Source organism: Lepisma saccharinum, chromosome 6, assembly GCF_977018435.1.
Source record: "Lepisma saccharinum chromosome 6, izLepSacc3.1, whole genome shotgun sequence".
NCBI classification, from domain to species: domain Eukaryota; kingdom Metazoa; phylum Arthropoda; class Insecta; order Zygentoma; family Lepismatidae; genus Lepisma; species Lepisma saccharinum.
The window spans coordinates 6,041,437-6,061,447 of NC_139234.1; the positions used below are offsets into that span (position 1 = coordinate 6,041,437).

General features: G+C 37.5%; 1 protein-coding gene across 3 annotated transcripts in view; it reads left to right on the forward strand.

Annotated features, from left to right (window-relative positions):
• Rbpn-5 (Rab GTPase-binding effector protein rabaptin-5) overlaps positions 1-20,011 on the forward strand; it is a 90,388-nt gene that overhangs the window by 5,277 nt on the left and 65,100 nt on the right. For all 3 annotated transcript variants that reach the window (XM_083123420.1, XM_083123421.1, XM_083123422.1), the window contains exon 2: positions 5,604-5,729. In XM_083123420.1, the coding sequence (XP_082979546.1) occupies positions 5,604-5,729 (126 nt within the window). The remainder of the gene's footprint in view (positions 1-5,603; positions 5,730-20,011) is intronic.

Sequence of the window (20,011 nt, forward strand, 5' to 3'; positions counted from 1 at the left end):
TCCTAGTATAACAATAATTTCAAATATTATTATATATTATTATTATTATTATTATATATAAATATATAATTTGAGAAAGTACTTACCTTGAAGAATACACTTTCTCCTATGTGCACAAACACGGACCACAGTACAGATGCACGACCCCTGCCCATCTTTCAAACCCAAATAAACAAAGTACCATGTCACGTACACCAAAACATCGTCTACAGTAAATTTTGCGTCCCCCCCTGATGTCGCACCAGGATTGCCAACTTTCAATCTCCGATACTTCCAATACCGGTCTAAGATATAATCCACAAATGTAACGTAACAACATGTCAACTTACTTTCACATCCATTTGCCATTCTTCCATTAAGTCATAACTTTCAAAACCAATACCTCTTTATAAAAACGCTACATAGGCAATGCATAATACATAATTGCACAGATTTAGTTCATACCACAGGATGTTGCCGATGATGAAAATGGCATAATAAATAGTAGGCTACCCCCCCCCCCCCCAAAACCTCTCATCACTCCACTATAATACATTTCTGCAAGCTAAAAATAACAGATATTGTTCATATGGAGCATAATCTTAAAAAATTATTCAAATATTTTCACTTTCTTGTGGGAGTACAGAGGGTTAAGGGTGCTATTGTCTGTTTTTACAACTTGTTATTCTCCTCACCACTACTTCTTCGTGGTCTGTTATTCTCCTCACCTCTACTTCTTCGTGGTCTCGCCAATATCAGGACCACCTATGTACTGCAAATGTACTAAGAAATGATTGGGAACAAAATACATGCATCCATGCTTTTTCCTTCGAGAGAAAATTCATTTTCTTTGGGAAGAATGAGTGTTGTGGCATGTTATGAAATTTTTAGGACATATATGTTTTGCACTCTATTATGTACAAAACATTGGGCAAAGTGTGTTGCTTTATTTAATAAAAGGATGAAACCTCGCAACCTAACACTGCAACAACAAAATAAAGTAACGATGTAATTATCTTGGCAGAAATAGAAATTGTTTTCACCTGTGCATTGGCAGAACGTAACAACAAAGGAAGAAATTATAATGCCCATCATAGTGCATTAACAACTGTGTGTTTTAGAATGGGTTTAATAAAATTCATATTTGAACAGATTATACTGCATGTTAACAGTTTTGATTGTGTAATGACTTTCTCAAGTTTTGTGAGAGCATTAGGAAGACTTCCAGAATACTGGAAATGATAGTGAAAGTAAGTTTTGAGAAAGCAATTAGCTCAAAGTGTCACTTGTAATGACGCATCTTTATTTTGCATACACCTGCTGTCAAAATATTTGAAGATTTTGGAGAGCATTTAGGAAGATTACTGCAGTACTAACAGCCTCAACCCTGACCTGCCTAACTTAATTACAAAAGCATTCAGGGACATAACGCTAAGATCCCACCTGACCAGCTTATGAAATTATTTAGGGGTTTTATTGTAATGATGCATGTTCAAACATTTGGATGATGCAATCAGAAATGCAAGAGCTGATCACGAGAAATCAATTTCAAGTACAAAACTCTGTGTCACATGCAAAATGCTCGGTAGATGTAGTAGTCCACATTCAAGATGACAATAAACAAGTGGCGGTACCCTTGACCCTCTGTACTCCCTTGAGAAAGTGAAATATTTTGCATGGTTTATGTTGTTCATGAATGTTTTCAGTTGTTTTTAGCTCGTGAAAATAAGTTATTGTGAAATAAAGTACGTCTTGTTACCTTACCGTTAAACAGACCAGCCCGAAGGCTTCTCACAAGTGAATATAGAACCCAACATGAGATTCCACAACAGCAGCTATAATTTTACGTCATTGGTGCCTTCCCGATGGCACAGTTGTAGCATTGTCGCCTTGTAATCAAGAGGTCCCAGGTTCGATACCCGGTGGAGGCACATAGTGGTTCGGATTCCACTTTAAACTGTAGGTTCAGTCCCGATTAGCCTTACTATGCATAAAATAGCCTTAAAACACCAAATTAATCAATCAATCAATTTTACGTCATTAGGTTTTGGACTGATAGTTATTTATGACATGTTCTTTCACTATTTGAGTGTGCATGCAAACTGTTTTTACTAATAAAAAGTGGTGAAAGTGCTCTGAAATGGCAGGTTTTTACTTACTTAGGCCATACTTTGGGATCAAATATCTCCTTTATTTGCATTTTCCACATGCTGAAACCAATTTTATATTAATTCTGTTGTAGTCTACGTACGGTTATTACAAGCATAAAAACACAGTTTTTCGTTGTGACGTTTCAGGAGAACTCATGCTCTCTTCATCAGACATTTATTTTTAGTTTGATTCAAGATACAGGTAAAATAATGGTTAAAAAAATTGTAAACAAAAAGGAATCAGTTGTAAAGGGTGTTTCATAAAGTGCGCAGTTTTTGAAAATGCAATAACTCAGCCAAAATTTCATGAAAGTTGACATTTTTATTATTATTATTTTACACATTCACTACGATTTAATAATTTAAAAGTTAAAAGTGAAAAATGTTGTCTCGCATATGTCCACCTCCGTTTTGTAAGCAGGCAATAACTCGATCTGTGAAGTTCACCATATAACTTGTGCAGACGTCTCTGTCGATTGAACCAATTACCCATTGGATTTCCATGTTCAATTCGGGGATTGGTTGATATTTTGGTGAGGAGGTGTGATTGGCCCCTTCTTTTTTGAAGATGGGAACGAAAATGCAGTTACGGTAAACTGTCCTCGTTATCGGGACATGCTCAGAAATTTTGTGTGGCCTGCTCTGGATGAACTGGATACCGTGAGTATGTGGTTTCAGCAGGACAGGGCTACCTGTCACACATCCAACGAGACAATAATCTTACTGCAAGAAAAGTTTCCTGGCCGCGTGATCTCACTTCGTGGTGACCAGGAGTGACCTCCGAGGTCTTGTGACCTCACCCCATGTGATTTCTTTTTATGGGGTTATGTGAAGTCACAAGTGTACATGAACAAACCTCAAACAATCCAACGGGTAATTGGTTCAATCGACAGAGACGTCTGCACAAGAGTCATGGTGAACGTCACAGATCGAGTTACTGCCTGCTTACAAAACTGGGGTGGACATGTGCCAGACATCATTTTTCACTCTTAAATCGCATATGGGCATATGCCAGACACTTTTCACTTTTAAATTATTAAATCATAATGAATGTGTAAAATAATAAAAAAAACAAAATGTCAACTTTCATGCAATATTGGCTGAGTTATTGCATTTTCAAAAACTGCGCACTTTATGAAACACCCTATACAATGGATGTTGTCAATGTTACATTGTTGTAATATAGCAATTTAACTGTGAAAACAAGCAGTCTGTTTTATTTTTATTTCAGATAAAAAATTTTGATCACATTATTTTTTTATTTAAATTATGAATCCCAAATATCATCAGACAATTGAGAATCATCATTGCTCCCACAGAGTTTCTTGATGTAGTCCGTTACATTAAATTTTAAAAATGTTGGCTTACTCCACTTGTGAAAAAGAAAACTCCATAGTGGGTCTATGTTACCATTTTCATTATTTAATTTATTCCAGTGTTGTTCTGCAATGACCAGAGCTTCCCAGACATTCAAATCTATGTTTCCCGTCACTGTTTTTAAAACCCTTCTCTTTTTAATCGAATGCTTCTCTTCGATGATATGAGCTAACAATCCTGTTCTTGGATTTAAGTTTATAATTTCCAAATCGTGTTCGTGCCATCTTATAGCCATTTTCCTTGCTGTTTGTCCTACATAATCCTTTGAACATGAACAACTTATATTATATATCCCTGTGGTTTCCACATCTGGTAGAGATTTTCTCATTTTGTATTCATTAAAGTACATTCCAAAGTTCTTGGTGATCAAAAACAAGAGAAATAATTTTACAATGCAAGCAATGCGTACATACAAGAAAAAATACAATTTTATATTACGTAAAATATCGAAATCTTTCGATTAAAAGAAAATTGAGCATCATTTCACGAGGGGATACAGTTGGTCAACGGCCCCAAAATGACTCCTTCCTGGGAGGCTAAAATATGGGAGTATGTGGTAAGATAAATCTTCTCAATGAAGCAATCAGTAAGTAATGGCTGAGACCGTTGAATATGTGTGTACAGACATGAATAGACTTAAAATCATGTAGAAAATGTGTGTGTATAATGATTAGTTCGGAATTATAAGCCAACTGCAGAAATGTATTCTCTCTGTCTCCCGTAAATCAGAGAACAGTGAGAGTTGTGAAATTTTGTTGAATTGGAGTAAAAGACTTGCAGGACCTGAGATACCCTTTCTTGGAAATGGAGCAACATCCTGGGTGGACAGTTGTAAAATGTAACCAGTATTTTTTGGTTAAAAAAAATAAAAAGAAGAGTTACTGGTACCACTGAATTTATCTTAAATTCGTTTATTTATTTTTAATCTATCATGATTTTTTAATTTTTTTCTTGCATGTTGGAAGTAGTAAAAATTGGAGGCTTGGATAGTTTTGTATTCTCTTAATGTTGAGCCCATCATTCTTTATTTGGTTTCATAGTAGTGAGGTTTCTTCTGCTTTTGTAATACATCCCAGATTTTAATTCCAATTTCATCATGATGCACATGTATTTTCTACAGGAATAGAATTTTCTACATCTCTACAAACACATGCTGATTTTGTGCAGGCCCATTTTTTGTTCATGCTACTCCTATGAGTAGGTTAGGCTGGTTCATTTTGGTGCTTTTAGCATTATAATTATGCACCTACCCAGTGTTAGAAGTGGAATATGTTAACTAGAGGATGTTTGGTCCAGCCTTGGGTTTAGCTTGGGAAATGCTCAGCCGGAGGGATACCCTCTGCATCCTCCCTCACTTTGAGCACTGCCCCTACTTGCTTAGTGTGTTTGTTAACATTTATAAGTGTTAGGATTGTTAGGTTTGATCACCTTAGTATTTTCACAATTTTTTGATGATTTTTTAAATTTAAATCAGAATTTTTTTTATTCAAATCTATTTAATTTTTTTAAAACATGCTTAAAATTGCTTGTAACTTAAAATATTTTTTCATAGTCTTTGTAGCTGAATTTTGACGATTTTATTAATATTTTTTTTCGTATGGGCTTCACTCCATCAGTACATATATATTTTGTTTTTTTCTCTTCCTTTCTCAGAGCCTAATAAACACCATTCAGTGATTACGAGACTAATGTACTTTCACCAAGAGTAATTCTGACATGTACAAAATCCTTATGTACATTATTCTATAAATTATTTATTGAAAGTGATTTAAATATGTTTTTTTTTTTAAAAAAAATACCTGATTTAAATCAAACCACTTTGATATATACACAACATTTTCCATGTATTCCATGTGAGAAAAATGCTTCAGAGAGTAGAGATTTACAAGTGCAGTCACTTCCAAAGCCTACTTTTCATGAAATAATTCCTTAACAGATTAATACTCCCAAGTTTACTTTCTTAATCATTTTCAGTATTCTAAATTTCTAAGCACATTTCTCATCTTCCTGTACAATTTTCAAAAGTCATTATGCAATTGGAACTGTGACTTACTCTTAATACATGAAGAATGCACTCTTAATTTTTTCTCTTTCCAGATCTTCAGCTGAAGATCAATACCTTGGTTGAGAAGGTGAGAGAGGTTGAAGCGGAGAAGGAAAAGATTAAGGAACAGTTCAACCACCAGAGAGCTAAGATGAAGGAGTTGTTTTTGCAGAAGGAAGGTAATGAGAGTATTTTTCATCATGTTTTTTTATTAGGACAGATTTGTAATTAATTTGAAAAATTAAATTTAAACATTGTACCTGGTATTTCAGTTACAGCTGCCGTAATTGAAAAAGGGCTGGCGGGATCTTTGGCCAATGCAAGCCAGCAAAGCCATTTACGAAATTTCCTCTCCCTTCAAAAGACCACTATGATTTTCCAAATTACATCTGCTTTGAATTCCTTCTACCAAAACAACAAATCCAAAATTCTTGACTTTTTTTTTTCTAACATTTGTTTAATTGTCCCCCACTTAGGTATAGTTGGAAATTAAGAAAATTGATATTCTTATTCAATGAAAAACCCCTACCACAAGGATGGTTGAGATGAAAGCTGATGCTGTACTTTTTTAACAAGGGATTTAGACTTGCTTTAATTATTAATGCATGTAAAAATTAATGTTTCAGACTTCATCCTGGATGGGGAATGGCTACATTACTTTATTTAATATTTTTACAAAACGTCAAGCATACAAGAATCTAAATACAATTTTAGATTTCCAAATATACAATTTTATCAAACTCCAGTACAGGTATATAACAATGTAAGTTCACTATACTGTAAAAAATAACAAAAATTCTTGACCAAAAAGCATCTTTTCTTGACATTCTTCACTGGTAGACACCCTGTTCTAGAGCATTGACTTGAATCTTCATGTGGTTTGCTTTCACTGTTTAAATATTTGCTACAGTATGTAAGCCTATTCAACTATTGCAATGGTAACACTGTTAAGCCTTGTTTCCATGTTAATAAAACATTAAAATGCTGACCAACGCAAAACTTATGGTATAAAAATATACACTAAAAACGTAACGTTTCCACCCTCAAACAGGGTCTTAAAGAATTCATTGTGAATATTCGTCTGAAGAAGACCCAGTTCAAGGGTGGAAACGTTATGTTTTTAGTGTATATTTTTATACTATAAGTTTTGTCTTGCTCAGCATTTTAATGTTTGCAAATATCTAGATGACAGGAAAAGCAAACCACATGAAGATTCATGTGAATGCTCTAGATTTTACCTGAAGAATTTTGGTATTTAAAACTTTTTAGCAATTTACAGATTCCAAACCAAAATGATAGTTCTCCTTAACTGGATAAATCAGGGAATTTTGAAAATACGAGGGTTGGAACTTAAATAGTGGCAACTATTTATTCACAACCGATACACAAGAGTTACATGTTTGTACCTGTTACTGTCCTTCAAAGTAGTCACCAGCATTGTGTAGAACCCGTTGCCAGCGATGTGGAAGGCGTAGTATACCGTTAGCAGAGCCTGTTCTGTTGATGGTGCGAATGGAGCGGTCTACTGCCTGTTGAATCTCTGGAACAGTTCTGAAGCGAATGCCACGAAGTGGTTCCTTCATCTTCGGAATCAAATCAAAGTCACAAGGACTTAAGTCCGGGGAGTATGGTGGATGGTACAGTACTTCCCAGTCCCATCGACCGAACAGAGCAGCCACAGCTTGCGCTGTATGCGCCCGTGCATTGTCGTGCAAAATGATGGGAGTGTGCGCAGAAAGTGTCGCCGCTTCTTTCGCAAAGCTGGTCGCAGTTGATGCTCCAAAAATGAACAGTAATACTGGGCTTTTACAGTCTGCCGTGGAGGAACGTAATGCGTTAGGATAACACTATCACAGTCGTACACGAGAATCACCATAACTTTCACCACACTGGGGCTCTGATGCACTTTCGACTTTCGCGGCGACCCATAATGACGCCATTCGTTGGATTGGCGTTTCAGTGTTGGCTCGTAAGATCTGGCCCATGTCTCACCCAGTGTTACGATACGGCGTAAGAAAGCCTCACCTTCGCGCTCCAAGTGCGTCTGAGCAGCGTCGTAACGCATCCATTTCTGAATTTCCGTCAGCTTATGCGGAACCCATCGTGATGCAATTTTGCGCATGCCCAGGCGTTCATTCAGGATGCGAAGCACAGTCGTATGCGCTAATCCGGTTTCGTGGGCGAGCTCACGAATCGTCATGCTTCGATCACTGTCCACTAACACGTCAACAGCTTGCACTTCTTCTTCAGAGACGCTAGGACGACCTGCCCGATGCATGTCTGCCACAGTTTGCCGACCTTCGTTGAAGGCTTTTACCCACCGTGCCACTGTTCTGTACGGCAATGCCGATTCCCCGCATGCCTCTTGAAGCCCTTGATGACACTGTCGTGCTGTACGACCTCTGGCACATTCAATCTTGATCCAACTCCGTTGTTCCTGTTTGGAAAACATAGTGACCTTCACGTTAGACCGCTCGCTCACAAGTGACTGTGTTTCCCTCGCTTGTGCGCCTGCCTGTGACGTGGGATGGGCGAGTCCATTTGCTCGGAGGTAAGGTAGGTATGTCAACAACGTGTGCTATCAGCGCCACTACTACATTCCATTGCATAGTGTCTCCACAGCAGTGTTGCCACTATTTAAGTTCCAACCCTTGTACATAAAGAAACATGGAAGAACTGGGGGAAAAGAGATGTATGAAAATAAAAGGTGGTGACACGTATTGTATCTACCATTGTCAGTTGGTCATCCTGACCGAATGCAGGCTTCCATATTTTAGGTAGCTGTAAGTCTCTTAAACAGTCTGCCGTGAGCTTTGACTGGCTCGAAACAAGTAACTGCAATGGAGGCATTCATCCAAATAGGTTCCATTCAGGAGATGCGCAATGGTCCAATGAGAATCACTGTCTTATCAGCCAATGAAGATCGAATGGCAGTGTGCAGATCTAGAAGTCTCCAGTCGGAAGAGGCATATCATCTAGCATCCTGATTCCTGTCAGCGCCCACTGCTGGCCTCGCTCCCACATGCCTCAGCAGAGGTAGGTGATCACCCAACCAGTTATGGCGTGACGTGTGGTCGCTACAACAAACTCCCAGTCATTGTTGTAAGTTTACATGACCAGGTTACACTTTTCATTTGTAGCTCCCCAATTTCCTCATGATGGTGGGTGGGCATCAATCCCATACACTGACCGAAATCTCAGGAGAAGGGTTGTTATGCTTCCCCTCAGGAGAATGAAGCCAGCGCACATCATGCAGCCCGAGGCCAAACCATGATGCCTTAGACTGCAATACCACAGTGCTACGCTTACCAACAGATTCTGATAGATGGAATATGTGCCACCCTGTAAATTCCACTTTTTTGTGAACCAACTGGATAGGAGATATTCTGTATACATGTTTTTATACAGGGTGTTTCCAGGCTGATGATACAAACTTTCAGGGATGATGGAGAAGGGCACATGTATCAATTTGAGATAAGGAACCCTGTTCCGGAAACGCCTTAGGCGAAAGTTATAAGCGAAAATCGCTGGTTGAAGATGTAATACTTTTATTACCTGCACAAGTTTCACAAGCTGTTCCGTGCCCAGCTCGGTCACCTGATCTGACCCTATTTTATTTCTTCTTGTGGTGTCATGTGAAAAGTCTTGTGTACGAGACACCTCTCGAGACTGAAGAGGATCTCCTCGCAAGGATTCTCGCTGCCTGTGACATTGTTCGAATGACCCCAGGGTTGTTCCAAGGGGTACGCCAGAACTTTGTGCGACGATGTCATGCCTGCAGCGAAGCTGGATGATGCCACTTTGAACAACTGTTGTGAATGTAGCAGCTTCTGAAACTTGTGCAGGTAATAAAAGTATTACATCTTCATGCACCGATTTTCGCTTATAACTTTCGACTAAGGCATTTCCGGACCAAGGTTCCTTATCTCAAATTGATACATGTGCCCTTCTCCATCATCCCTGAAAGTTTGTATCATCAGCCTGGAAACACCCTGTATACTTTGAACAATGTTGATTAAACTTTATTCTCTGGAATGACAACCTCAGTTTTTCTTGAATAGATTGACCCAGAAATTTATCCCAAACTGTCTGGAAAATTCAGGGACTTTGTTTGTCTGAATGAGTGAGAAACTTGCATGCGCTTGTATTATTTTTTTCCCCCAAGATGCTTTGGGTGTTGTAATTCTTAATATAAGTATTCTTCTAAGTTGTTTGGCTGGTTAAGTTTTAGTAGTGGTATTTGTGGTGGGGACAGCGCGAGAAAGGAAGAGCATCCCCTCAAGCAGATTTGCTACACTTAAAACTTGCTCAACATGCCCATATGAGTTTTTTGAGCAAGTGTGGAATCTTGTCTAATTCAAGATTTTTGTAAAAATGCCCTCGGGAATTTTTCAGAAAAGAAGAGCTTCCTCAGATTGATTTGCACATACTTACAAAAGTTGCATCAGCCAGATTTTTGTTCATAAATTTGTCAAAAATTGATATATTTTTGACCACACCAGAAATTAAGCTTATAGTATGTTTTTCTGTCAAAATCCCAGGAATCTTGAATTGATATCTATTGGGTTCTGAGACCGAGTGGAGTGTAGTGCATGGTTTTTATTGCCTTGTAATCAAAAGGTTCGGGTTTGAGTCTTCATAAAATCTGATGGCAAAATGTTAATATTGTTGTTTTGTAAACAAGGGGCTTTGGGTTCGAGTCCTGAGAGATGTGGCATTCTATATGTGAGATTTTGAGAATAAATACTGCTAGTTGATAGCTCCCGGATCTTAAATTTGGTAAAAAATGTTATACAACAGAGCAAAATTATTCTCTATTAAGAATCACCAGAGTTTTGTTATCTGGGTAAAATATCAGCTCAACAATACGAGCAAAACTGCCTGATCAATACAATAGAATGGAGGTCAAGTAAACATTCCATGTTCTTTCCAATCTTTTGATCAGTCCCATGTTTCTGCCAACAATTAATCATGCTAGCCTGGGAGTTGTATGCCAACAGATAAAATCTTTATTGTGTCCTTTCAGAGAGTTATTCATCATCAAAGAGACATTAGTAAATGCCTGAGTGATTATATCTGTTGATATTACCTACACTGTGCCTTTTTCCGAGGGAAATTACATGTCATTTGTCATGGAACTCAAAGAGAAATTCTTATCTACACTGTGCCTTTTTCCGAGGGAAATTACATGTCATTTGTCATGGAACTCAAAGAGAAATTCTTATCTATACTGTGCCCCCCTTTCAGGGACCATTCCATCATATTGAGGAAATTTCTTCATGGATATTGTCATGCAAAGGTTTCGTCTTGTTGCAGTAATATAGGCTCAAGTCTTTAACTTACAGAATAATCATTGTAATATTTCTGTATTTCAACTTTTGGCAAATGTATTGTATTTTGGGTAGGTATCTGCTACGAGCAGAGGTGGTATAAAATGGGTAGGTAACTGACGGTAAAGTATTGTTTTATATCCAAAGGGCTTCTGTGTTTGAATCGTGCTTCTAGAACTGCTCTGTGACCCGCTCATTTCTTACATCATAAACATATGATTTTTCACCTATGAGAATGACACTGCATATGGTGTCATCTGGTAAAGCCTCGTGGAATTCACAGATAATTTTAATGTTTGTTCTATCATTCACCACAACCTGTTTTCTTTTTGAAGTGTTGATTACAAACATGGGTCTCTGTGTCTTGAATTCATCTGGAGTGTAGTACATGTCAGTATTGCCAGTAGTGACTCTTTTGAAAGCCGAAAAAGCCTCATATAATTTAAGAAAATCATCCTTGGACATGTCTAAATTATAATTTTCTCTAGGAAAAACCTCATTTCTGCCATTTTTAAGATATATATTTTTGATGTTGCAGTTATCAAATCTACTTGAATTTTTTTCCTGATTATTGTGTCTCCCAGTCTGAAACAGTACCACTACAAAATCGGGCATGTCAAATTGAATGCTGGAGAATGAGTTTGTAGCATCAAACTCATAATATGTGCCAGATGCAGGCTTCTGTACGCATTGATATGTGTAAAATTGCAGAGGAATTTGTGGATTTTTTAGGATATCAGCTTTGTATTTAAGAGCGTAACTGGCCTCATATTCAACAACAGGGATTCTTAGCTCCATAGTCTGAATAATACACTTGCCTGTATCAGGTAGGGTATTAGGCAGAGCTTCCCCTGTAGAGTTTAATGTGTTGTATCTCATCAAAGCATTGTTATCATTGGCAGCTCTTCTAAATGTAATTCTTAACCCCCCCTTCCACATAATATCTTTGTAATCCGAGAAGAATCCTGGCAACAGGCGCATGGGGAAGAGCACTGTGTGATTTTTAGATAATATCTTATCACCAGCCTCAAATCCACCGATTTTGTAGTATGAAGCTTCGGTCTTGGATAATTTTAGTGTGGCCAAAGCTGTGGAGGTAATGCCAGGATAATCCACTCTGTTTATAACAACGCCATGCTTTCTGATTTCAATTTCAGAGAACAGATGGGGCACAAAATTGTCCACCAATCTTATATTTGAATTTGCCGGATAATCTGTTCCATCGAGCTTTACAACATCAAATTTGATGTATAGATCTGCTCTGTGGGGGTGTATAAATCCATCCCCTACATCAAGATCAACCTCAATCTCTGTGTTGGGTTGATTTAAATTTGCAAATGTCCTCCTGTTTGGGGGGAATGATTGTAGCTCATAACTCTCAATATTTTCCATTGTATGTATTTTTATTTAAATGTTAATCTCTATGATAGCAGTTGTTGTGGCTCCAGCAAAATCAACTAATTCTTCTTTTTCATTAGTGACCATCAATTCAATGTAATCTATTCTATTATGGCATACAGGAAAATATAATGTTGGGGATGGATTGTAGATGATGGGCTCCATAAATTCAGAATTAGGTTTGAATGTTGCAATGATGCCAGTTTGTTTGTGAGTGCCTATGCCATTTGATTTGGTGATCATACCCTCGGCCACATTACAGTGAATATTCAGAGTCTCTATGGCTAAGAATTTGGGTATATTCATAGCAGTGTGTTTGATGGCTGCTTCAAGTTTTGTGTTGTTCTCAAATCCTAACAGCTCTCCTATAGTACCCAGATCCACTGTTTCTGTAGCAGATACAATCTCTACTCTGTGAGTGACAGAATTTTGACTTAACACTATACCTCTGGGTAATTGAGCATTTAGAGTGGACAGATTATATTGCCCTGGAGTGATGACAATTTTTTGATCACCAACTGCAATTGTGTTGTTGTGGTGTGTAATATTAGGGATTAGGTACATGCCATAAAATGCTCTGAGAGCTATTGTTTTGGGATACACTATGTCATCATGCAATTTGAGTTTCAATATTGAATTTTGGCTGGTGAGATGGAATACCCCCATGATGTTTCAGATACCACAAGGCCTTTTGAAAATTTTCAATTGATGGTTTATTTATTTGAGACATATATCTGAGAACAGATAAACACAGATGTCCGCAATTAACATCTTTGAAGTTTTGAACACGGGCATTATTGTAATAAAGATTAGCTGAATTTAGATATTTTATTAAATTTTCAGGTGGAACACCTCCAAATGAATCAAACACAAATGCCTCATTGTTTAAATATTTAAGATAACAAATCCAGTGAGTGCCCTGATTTTTGTACTCATCCAAATTAACAATGCCATACTCTTTGTTGAGTGGTTGTTCTGGTAAAGAATCAGACATGTAAACACCTCTAAAATTTTTGATGCCCAGTGGCTTGATTAAAGCTTCAATATCTTGGTTTGTAAGCGGCTCTTGTTTTTTTTAAACTTATTCATGGCTCTCTTAACACCTTTGCCCTGTTTCTCCATGGCCAGGTTATGGCGCCTCTGCTCATCTAATTCTGCCCTATTTTTCTTGGCATCTATTACTGTTTTTGCTATGGCAGCTGATCCCCCAGCCAAGCTCCCCACAGCCCCCAGTGCTGCTAAGATGGCAGGGATAGTAAATATGAAACCCCCTGTATGCATTTTTTTTCTTGATTGCTGTAATTTTTTTAATTGGGGGGTACTAAGTAACAATTTCATACCATGTCCCTTTGCAATACAAGAGCTTTTTTTCTTCCGCTGCTTTTTGGTTAAAAGACTGTCAATAGTTTTAAGAGATTTGAGACCTGCATAAGGTATTTGATACATAACACCCTTGGCCTTCATTGTAGGTTTATTATATACATATTCACAACCCCCACCCCAGTTTTTGTTTGGTGCTCATAGCTATGGTGGTTCCCAATGCTGATATTCTCTCACTGAAAGAAGCATCTTTGCTTACAAATCTACCAAATGCAGCCTCTTCTAATTTCTTGTCTGCAACATGTCTCTTGTCAAGATCAGAATGTGTGTTGTATGCTATGTCATGGTCTCTACAAGCAGCATCTAAAGGATTTACACCAGGATCCCCTCTGTTTAATCTATTCTCCAATTTTGTGCCTGGACCACAATACTGATAGCCTGGAATATGTAGTTCAAATGGCAGCTTGTTTATAATGTCATTCACCAGCCCCCGACCCTCAGAAATATTCCAAAATTTAGGTGGTAGAGTATTAATAATTTTTATGAGATATCCAATCCCCTTAGGGTCATTCACTATAAAATTAGACAATTTTGTGCTTATCATGTCCATAATTCCAACCTTTTCATTGTAAAAATTGTGGTTGCCAGCATTTTCCTCCCCAGCTATCACCAATAACCTATCCACAAGTTTCCTGACATCATCAACCCACACAAATTCTTTAGGCAGGGTGTTGTATTGTTTGATTCCACTGCCAGTCTTGATCTGTGACCATATGGGCTTGATTAAATTATTGTATTTTGCCCCACTGCTAGACTTCACTCTTTTTTGTGTGGGATCATTGTTCTGGTATAGAGCATCTGATTTTATTAATATTTCTTTGTAATCCTCATAATCTTGATCTGTATAGCTGCCAGGCCTTTTCCTAGTTATCAATTCCCATAATCCAGGTGTGCCGGTGTACTTAACAAAAGCACCTTTTTCTCCGAGACGAGATTCTGAATATACAATTATATCATCTCCCATAAATGTTACTCTGATATTGCCAATTCTATGAATGATGCTCCCATCAAGCTCTGTGTCGGCATATAAGCCAAAAACCTCATCTTTGTTGTCTTTAGGTGTGGTTAAATATTTTTGAGCAAGAAGACCCAATTCAATTGGATCCTGAGTAGCTTCAATTCTTCTAGGAGCAACAGGACTAGGTGTATGAATACTGGAAAGTGGGGTGAATGGATAATCTAATATGTTCCTTGCAGCTACAGGTACGAGCTCTGTGATCAAATCTTGATTTTGCTCTGTAACAGTTTTGATATTCTTACCTAAATTATTAATAGCATCAATTACAGGCTGTTCTGTTTGTTTGTGTTTTTCATAAATTCCACGGTTCTCTGATTTCCATCCCTTAAATCTTTTTATAAGATAATCTCTTAACTTAAGATCATCAATGATTGGTCGTTTCATGGTTGTTTATATATGTTTCAACGTCTAGAAAATCGTTGATTTTATTCCTGTATTTGCCGCTACTGGGTGTTCTTGTCATATCAATTGTGACAAACCCATAACTGTCCTGGTTCCAGCACTTGCTGCAAAATTTAGAAAAATCATTGTAGCTCAAGTCCCCACCTACATATTCATCATGTATGTGTTTGAGGTTGGTATGATCTTGATGAAACACACATATAAAATTGCTGTTGTCTCGGATCAGTTGCTTCGGTATTTTAGAAAAAGTCTGTGCCAGGTAGAAGCAATCAATGTTTTTGTGTCGGCCCTGTGTAAAGAAATTTCTAACCTTGTTTTGATTATCCAGTATAACGTCATCAAACACAACAACAGAGTTATCGAGACATTCATGGAGTGGCTTAACATCTGATTCAAAAGTGGCTATATCCAATCCATCATATAGCTTCATCAGCTGCTGATATTTTAATTGTTCCAAGCTCTTAGAGAAGACATACAAGTGCCTGTTTTTCCAGTCTAACCAGTTGGGTGCCAATAAAAAATTATCAACCATTAGTGTAGTTTTACCACAAGCTGATGGCCCAACAATAAGACACCTAATATTATCAGGCAGCAAGTTGCCATTTCTCTTATTCTGTTGTTCAGGTTCTGGCAGCCTTTTTATAACATCCCAGGTGCTCATATTATTATTTTGTCTGCATCGATCCAGCTGTTTTCCGGATGACCCAGCCATTTGACAAATAACTTGTTGCCTTTTCTGCGGATGATTTTTTCTATGAGATATGTGTCAGGCTGTTTAGTTTTGCTGAGCTCTTGTTCATAGAACCTGCCTTTGAGAATTTCTCCTCGGTGATCTTTTATTATATATGTGTTAAGGGTCCCGGGTTTAACTTGAACCACTGTAAATAATTCAGTACTCCAGTTTCTTGTAAAGCCTCTTTTGAATAAGTGCTTATATTTGCTGATTCTTACTTGATCACCCACCTTGTATTTGGCCCTTCTTGTTGTTGGCTGGTATCTAGGATAATAAACAGTCCTGATCAAATTTTGCTCATCAGATGAAGTTACTTCAGAGGGTTTCATGTTGATTGTTGAATGGACCGAGTTGTTATATTTATTTAGAAGTTCTGGAAGAATATTAATCCATTTATAATTACCTTGCAGTGTAAATTGTTTATACATAAGATTTTTTAAGGTTCTGTTGAATCTCTCTACAATTGAGGCTTTGAGATCACTGTAACTCGAGTAATGTTTTATTGACTGGCTTTTAATAAATTGTTGAAACACTGAATTATAAAATTCTTTGCCATTATCTGTTTGCAAATAGCGCGGTGATCTTCCTGAATGATTGATGATTGTCCTGAGGGCTTCTGTAACACATTTTCCAGTCTTGGATTTGAGTGGCACAGCCCAGGCAAATTTTGAAAATGTGTCTATTACAGTGAGTAGATACTTGTAGCCCTTGTTGATTTTGTCTAAGTTTTTCAACTGCCCAGTTGCCATTTCAATCAAGTCGCTCTGCCATAAATCATCTATGCCCTTTGTGACTACTGGGAGTCTCTTAAAATTATGCCTGGCCTGTCTGTGTAATTCATCAACTACTAGACATAATATGAAAACAAGAATATTGCAACTATGGGGTGTTCAGCAGCTGAGACTGCAGGATTTTCTAAATATAATTTGTCCCCTATTTGTATTTTAAATTCCAGAGAGCCATCATCTTCAACATATGCTGTTTCTAATGTATTGGGGTCTGTAAAATCCTCCAACTCTACACTGGTGACCTTTGCTTTGTTCTCAGCATTTGTTATTGATAAGGTGGGGTAGTGGTGTGCCTGTGGCTGATGCCAATATTTGATCTTGATTGGTCTCAATGTGCCCCCAACAAAAAACTGGTAATAAAATTGTGCAGGGGACAGCATATATATTTTGCCACCTGGTGTAAATGGTGAATCATATTCTTTGTTGGGGATGCTGTACAATTCAAGAATTACTGTATGTTTTGGATTCTCGATTATGCCTGTTATTTCCTTTTCTGCTGTGAGCAATCTGCTTGTTACAGATTCAAGATGCTCATTGATGGTCCTAACAACATCATCATGGCCTGGCTTGATTTTTATGTCCACAATGAGTTTCTTGTATTGTTGCACAATCTCTTGAAGCTGGGTGGCAAAAACAGAGAGAGCATTTGCTTGATTGGATTCCATGGTCCCTAGCTGTTGCTTGATATTAGCTACAATTTGTTGCAAATTTTCAACAACTGCCAATTTTGAATTTTGAGCAGTAAGATCATGGACCTGTCTTCTGATATCCTCAAACAGGGCATGCAGTTCATTAATATGTTGATTGGTTGGTAGAGTGGCCACTGTCTGAGTAAGTTGTTTGATCTCTGCTTGGATATTCTTGATATCTTCTGATTTCAATATCCTATTCACTGCCCTCTTAATATTTTTAAGTTCCTGTGATGTAGGAAGATTTGATACTGTATTTTGCAAAGATTCAAGTGCCAATTTTACATTGTTTAATTCAGAAGCATCAGCCACATTTTGCATAGCATTTTGGAGCAGGGCTATATCTGCCTGAGTGGGTGTTGATTGTTGTAAAATTTCAAGTTTTGTTTGGATATCATCGATCAAGTGATGAAAATGAGATAGTTCAGATTCAGTGTTGAGGTTTTCAAGCTTTGTGATTTGGTGCTGGACACTGACAAGAGTATCTACAATCCCAGGCAATCGGGATTCTTGTACATTTGCCAAATCGCTTTGCACTGCTGCTATTGTACCTTCAAGATGGGTTATGGTACTTTGAATTTTTCCAAAATCTTCATATGTTTCAAGTTGCAGCTTAATGTTGGCAACACTCCGAGTTATTGCATTCAAAGCATCAGAAGATGGCAAATTGTTCATAAAATTTTCAAGTGTCTCAATTTTTTCTTTAACCTCGGCTATGGCATTGTGCAGAGGGTCCAGATTAGGTATCTGGAGTGATTGAATCTGTTCCTTTAGAGTGGAAATCACTAGATCAAAATCTTCTTGTGATTTTATGCTTTTGACAATTGTTTGGAGCTGTGCCTGGACATTATTTATTTGCTCTTCCAATTGCTGTTTCAATTGCTCGGAGTTGTTAGCCTGGGTCTTAAATTTGGCTTGAAGAGCTGTTACAGCTTCTTCTAAACTTTGAAAATTATCTAATGTTGCCAGATCAGTATATTTCTGATGCAATAATTTAAGTTCGGAATCAATTTTAAGAAGAGGGTCCATGCATTGTGATTGCAAATTTGTAATTTCTAATTGAAGACTGGCATTGAGTGTGGTTTGTAAAGCTTGTAAATCACTTCTTAATTTCTTGACTCTGACATCAAGCATCAGAATCTCGTCACTGTGATCTTCATGTCTTGTATGGCCAAATATATCATTAGGCATTTTCTTTTAGTAGTTATTTATTATAGAGTATCTGATTCTTAATTCTATAAAAAAGGGTATAAGCTTGTCATAGGATCCCGGGACCTCAATATATAAGCAGTCACCAGCAGAAACAGTATATACAGTGCCAGAAACCATGTTTGAGTGCTTAATTCTATAAATATTTCTCCCTACTGAAATCTTGACATTACCCTCAGGGGTTGTAATAAATTGCAATTGCCCACCTACAGGTAATTGGTAGTGATTTAAATTATTGTTAAATATGTACAATGTTTTACCTGTTTCATCATCAACATCTGTAAGTATGCTGTTCAGATGAATAATTAACAAGCCACTTAGTTTAGACAGCATATCAGGAGAGGGTTGTGGTGTTGGCAGCTCCATATTAGCCTGTTTTTTGAACCCAAATAAGTTCATGGGCATGTTTATTTATTTCAAATCATGCTCTGTAATTGGGCATTGTTTGCCATTTTTCAAATCACAATGCCCCCATGGTAGAGTATGTATGCCACATGATAAAATGCATCTCTTATCATCATGTGGGTCCAGAGCCACTTTTCTTACAATATTTGAAGTCAATAAGTGATCCACACTCTGAATTCTGGATTCTGATGTTTTGATTGAATTCTGGGATTTGAGGCAATTTTCATAATCTTCAAATTGAAGATCTTTTTCAACAGTTACTTTGCCAATGCCCTTAGCCTTTTTGGCAACAGCGCCACCACATGTCTCAAAAGTGTACATCTTGGCACTTAACCCAGCAAATTTCACAATAACATCACCACATGTCTCATCTTTTAACTTGCCAGGCACCTTTTTGTTGTGGGGTTGAATCTTTGTATGTTCACTGGTATCAAAGTATTGAAACAATTCAGACTGTGCAATATCTTGATAAACATCTTCTGTTTGAATATCAAGAATAAAACTATCCGTATCCATGTACATCAGTTTTACACGATCACCATAAAAAGGTTTCAACACATCATAATACAATGTTAACATATGTAATTTGGACAATTCCAATATCGCAGCCCCTACATAAATAGGTTTATCAAACTTGATCTTTGTTTTCTTCATGTTGAAAAGTGCCATGTGCTCATCATAAATTCTTCTGTAATTGAAATTAGGCTTTGCAACCAATTTTTTGCTCAGGCTGGGGTCAGTAATTATTTTAACATCGGTATGTTTTCTGACATTTTCAATAGTTTTGCCATAGACAGAATTCACCATCAATTTAAACAAGGCCTTATCAAATTGGCTCTTTGCAGATGTTCGAAGCTCCGTGTTTGTATCAATGTATGGTTTCAACCATTCTGAGTGCCTGAACCTCAAAACTTTGCCAACTTTGGTCACTTGAACACCATGTTTCATCAGGAACTGGAGGTTTTTGTAATATGTGACATATCCCTGTTTCGGCTCCAGAGTCATCATGAGCTTCTTCTGTTTAGAGCCAGGTGAGCACTGAACCTCGGAAATTGGGGGCAGATCAGAAAATATGTTGTGCAAATGATCTGGAATTGTCAGATCAACCT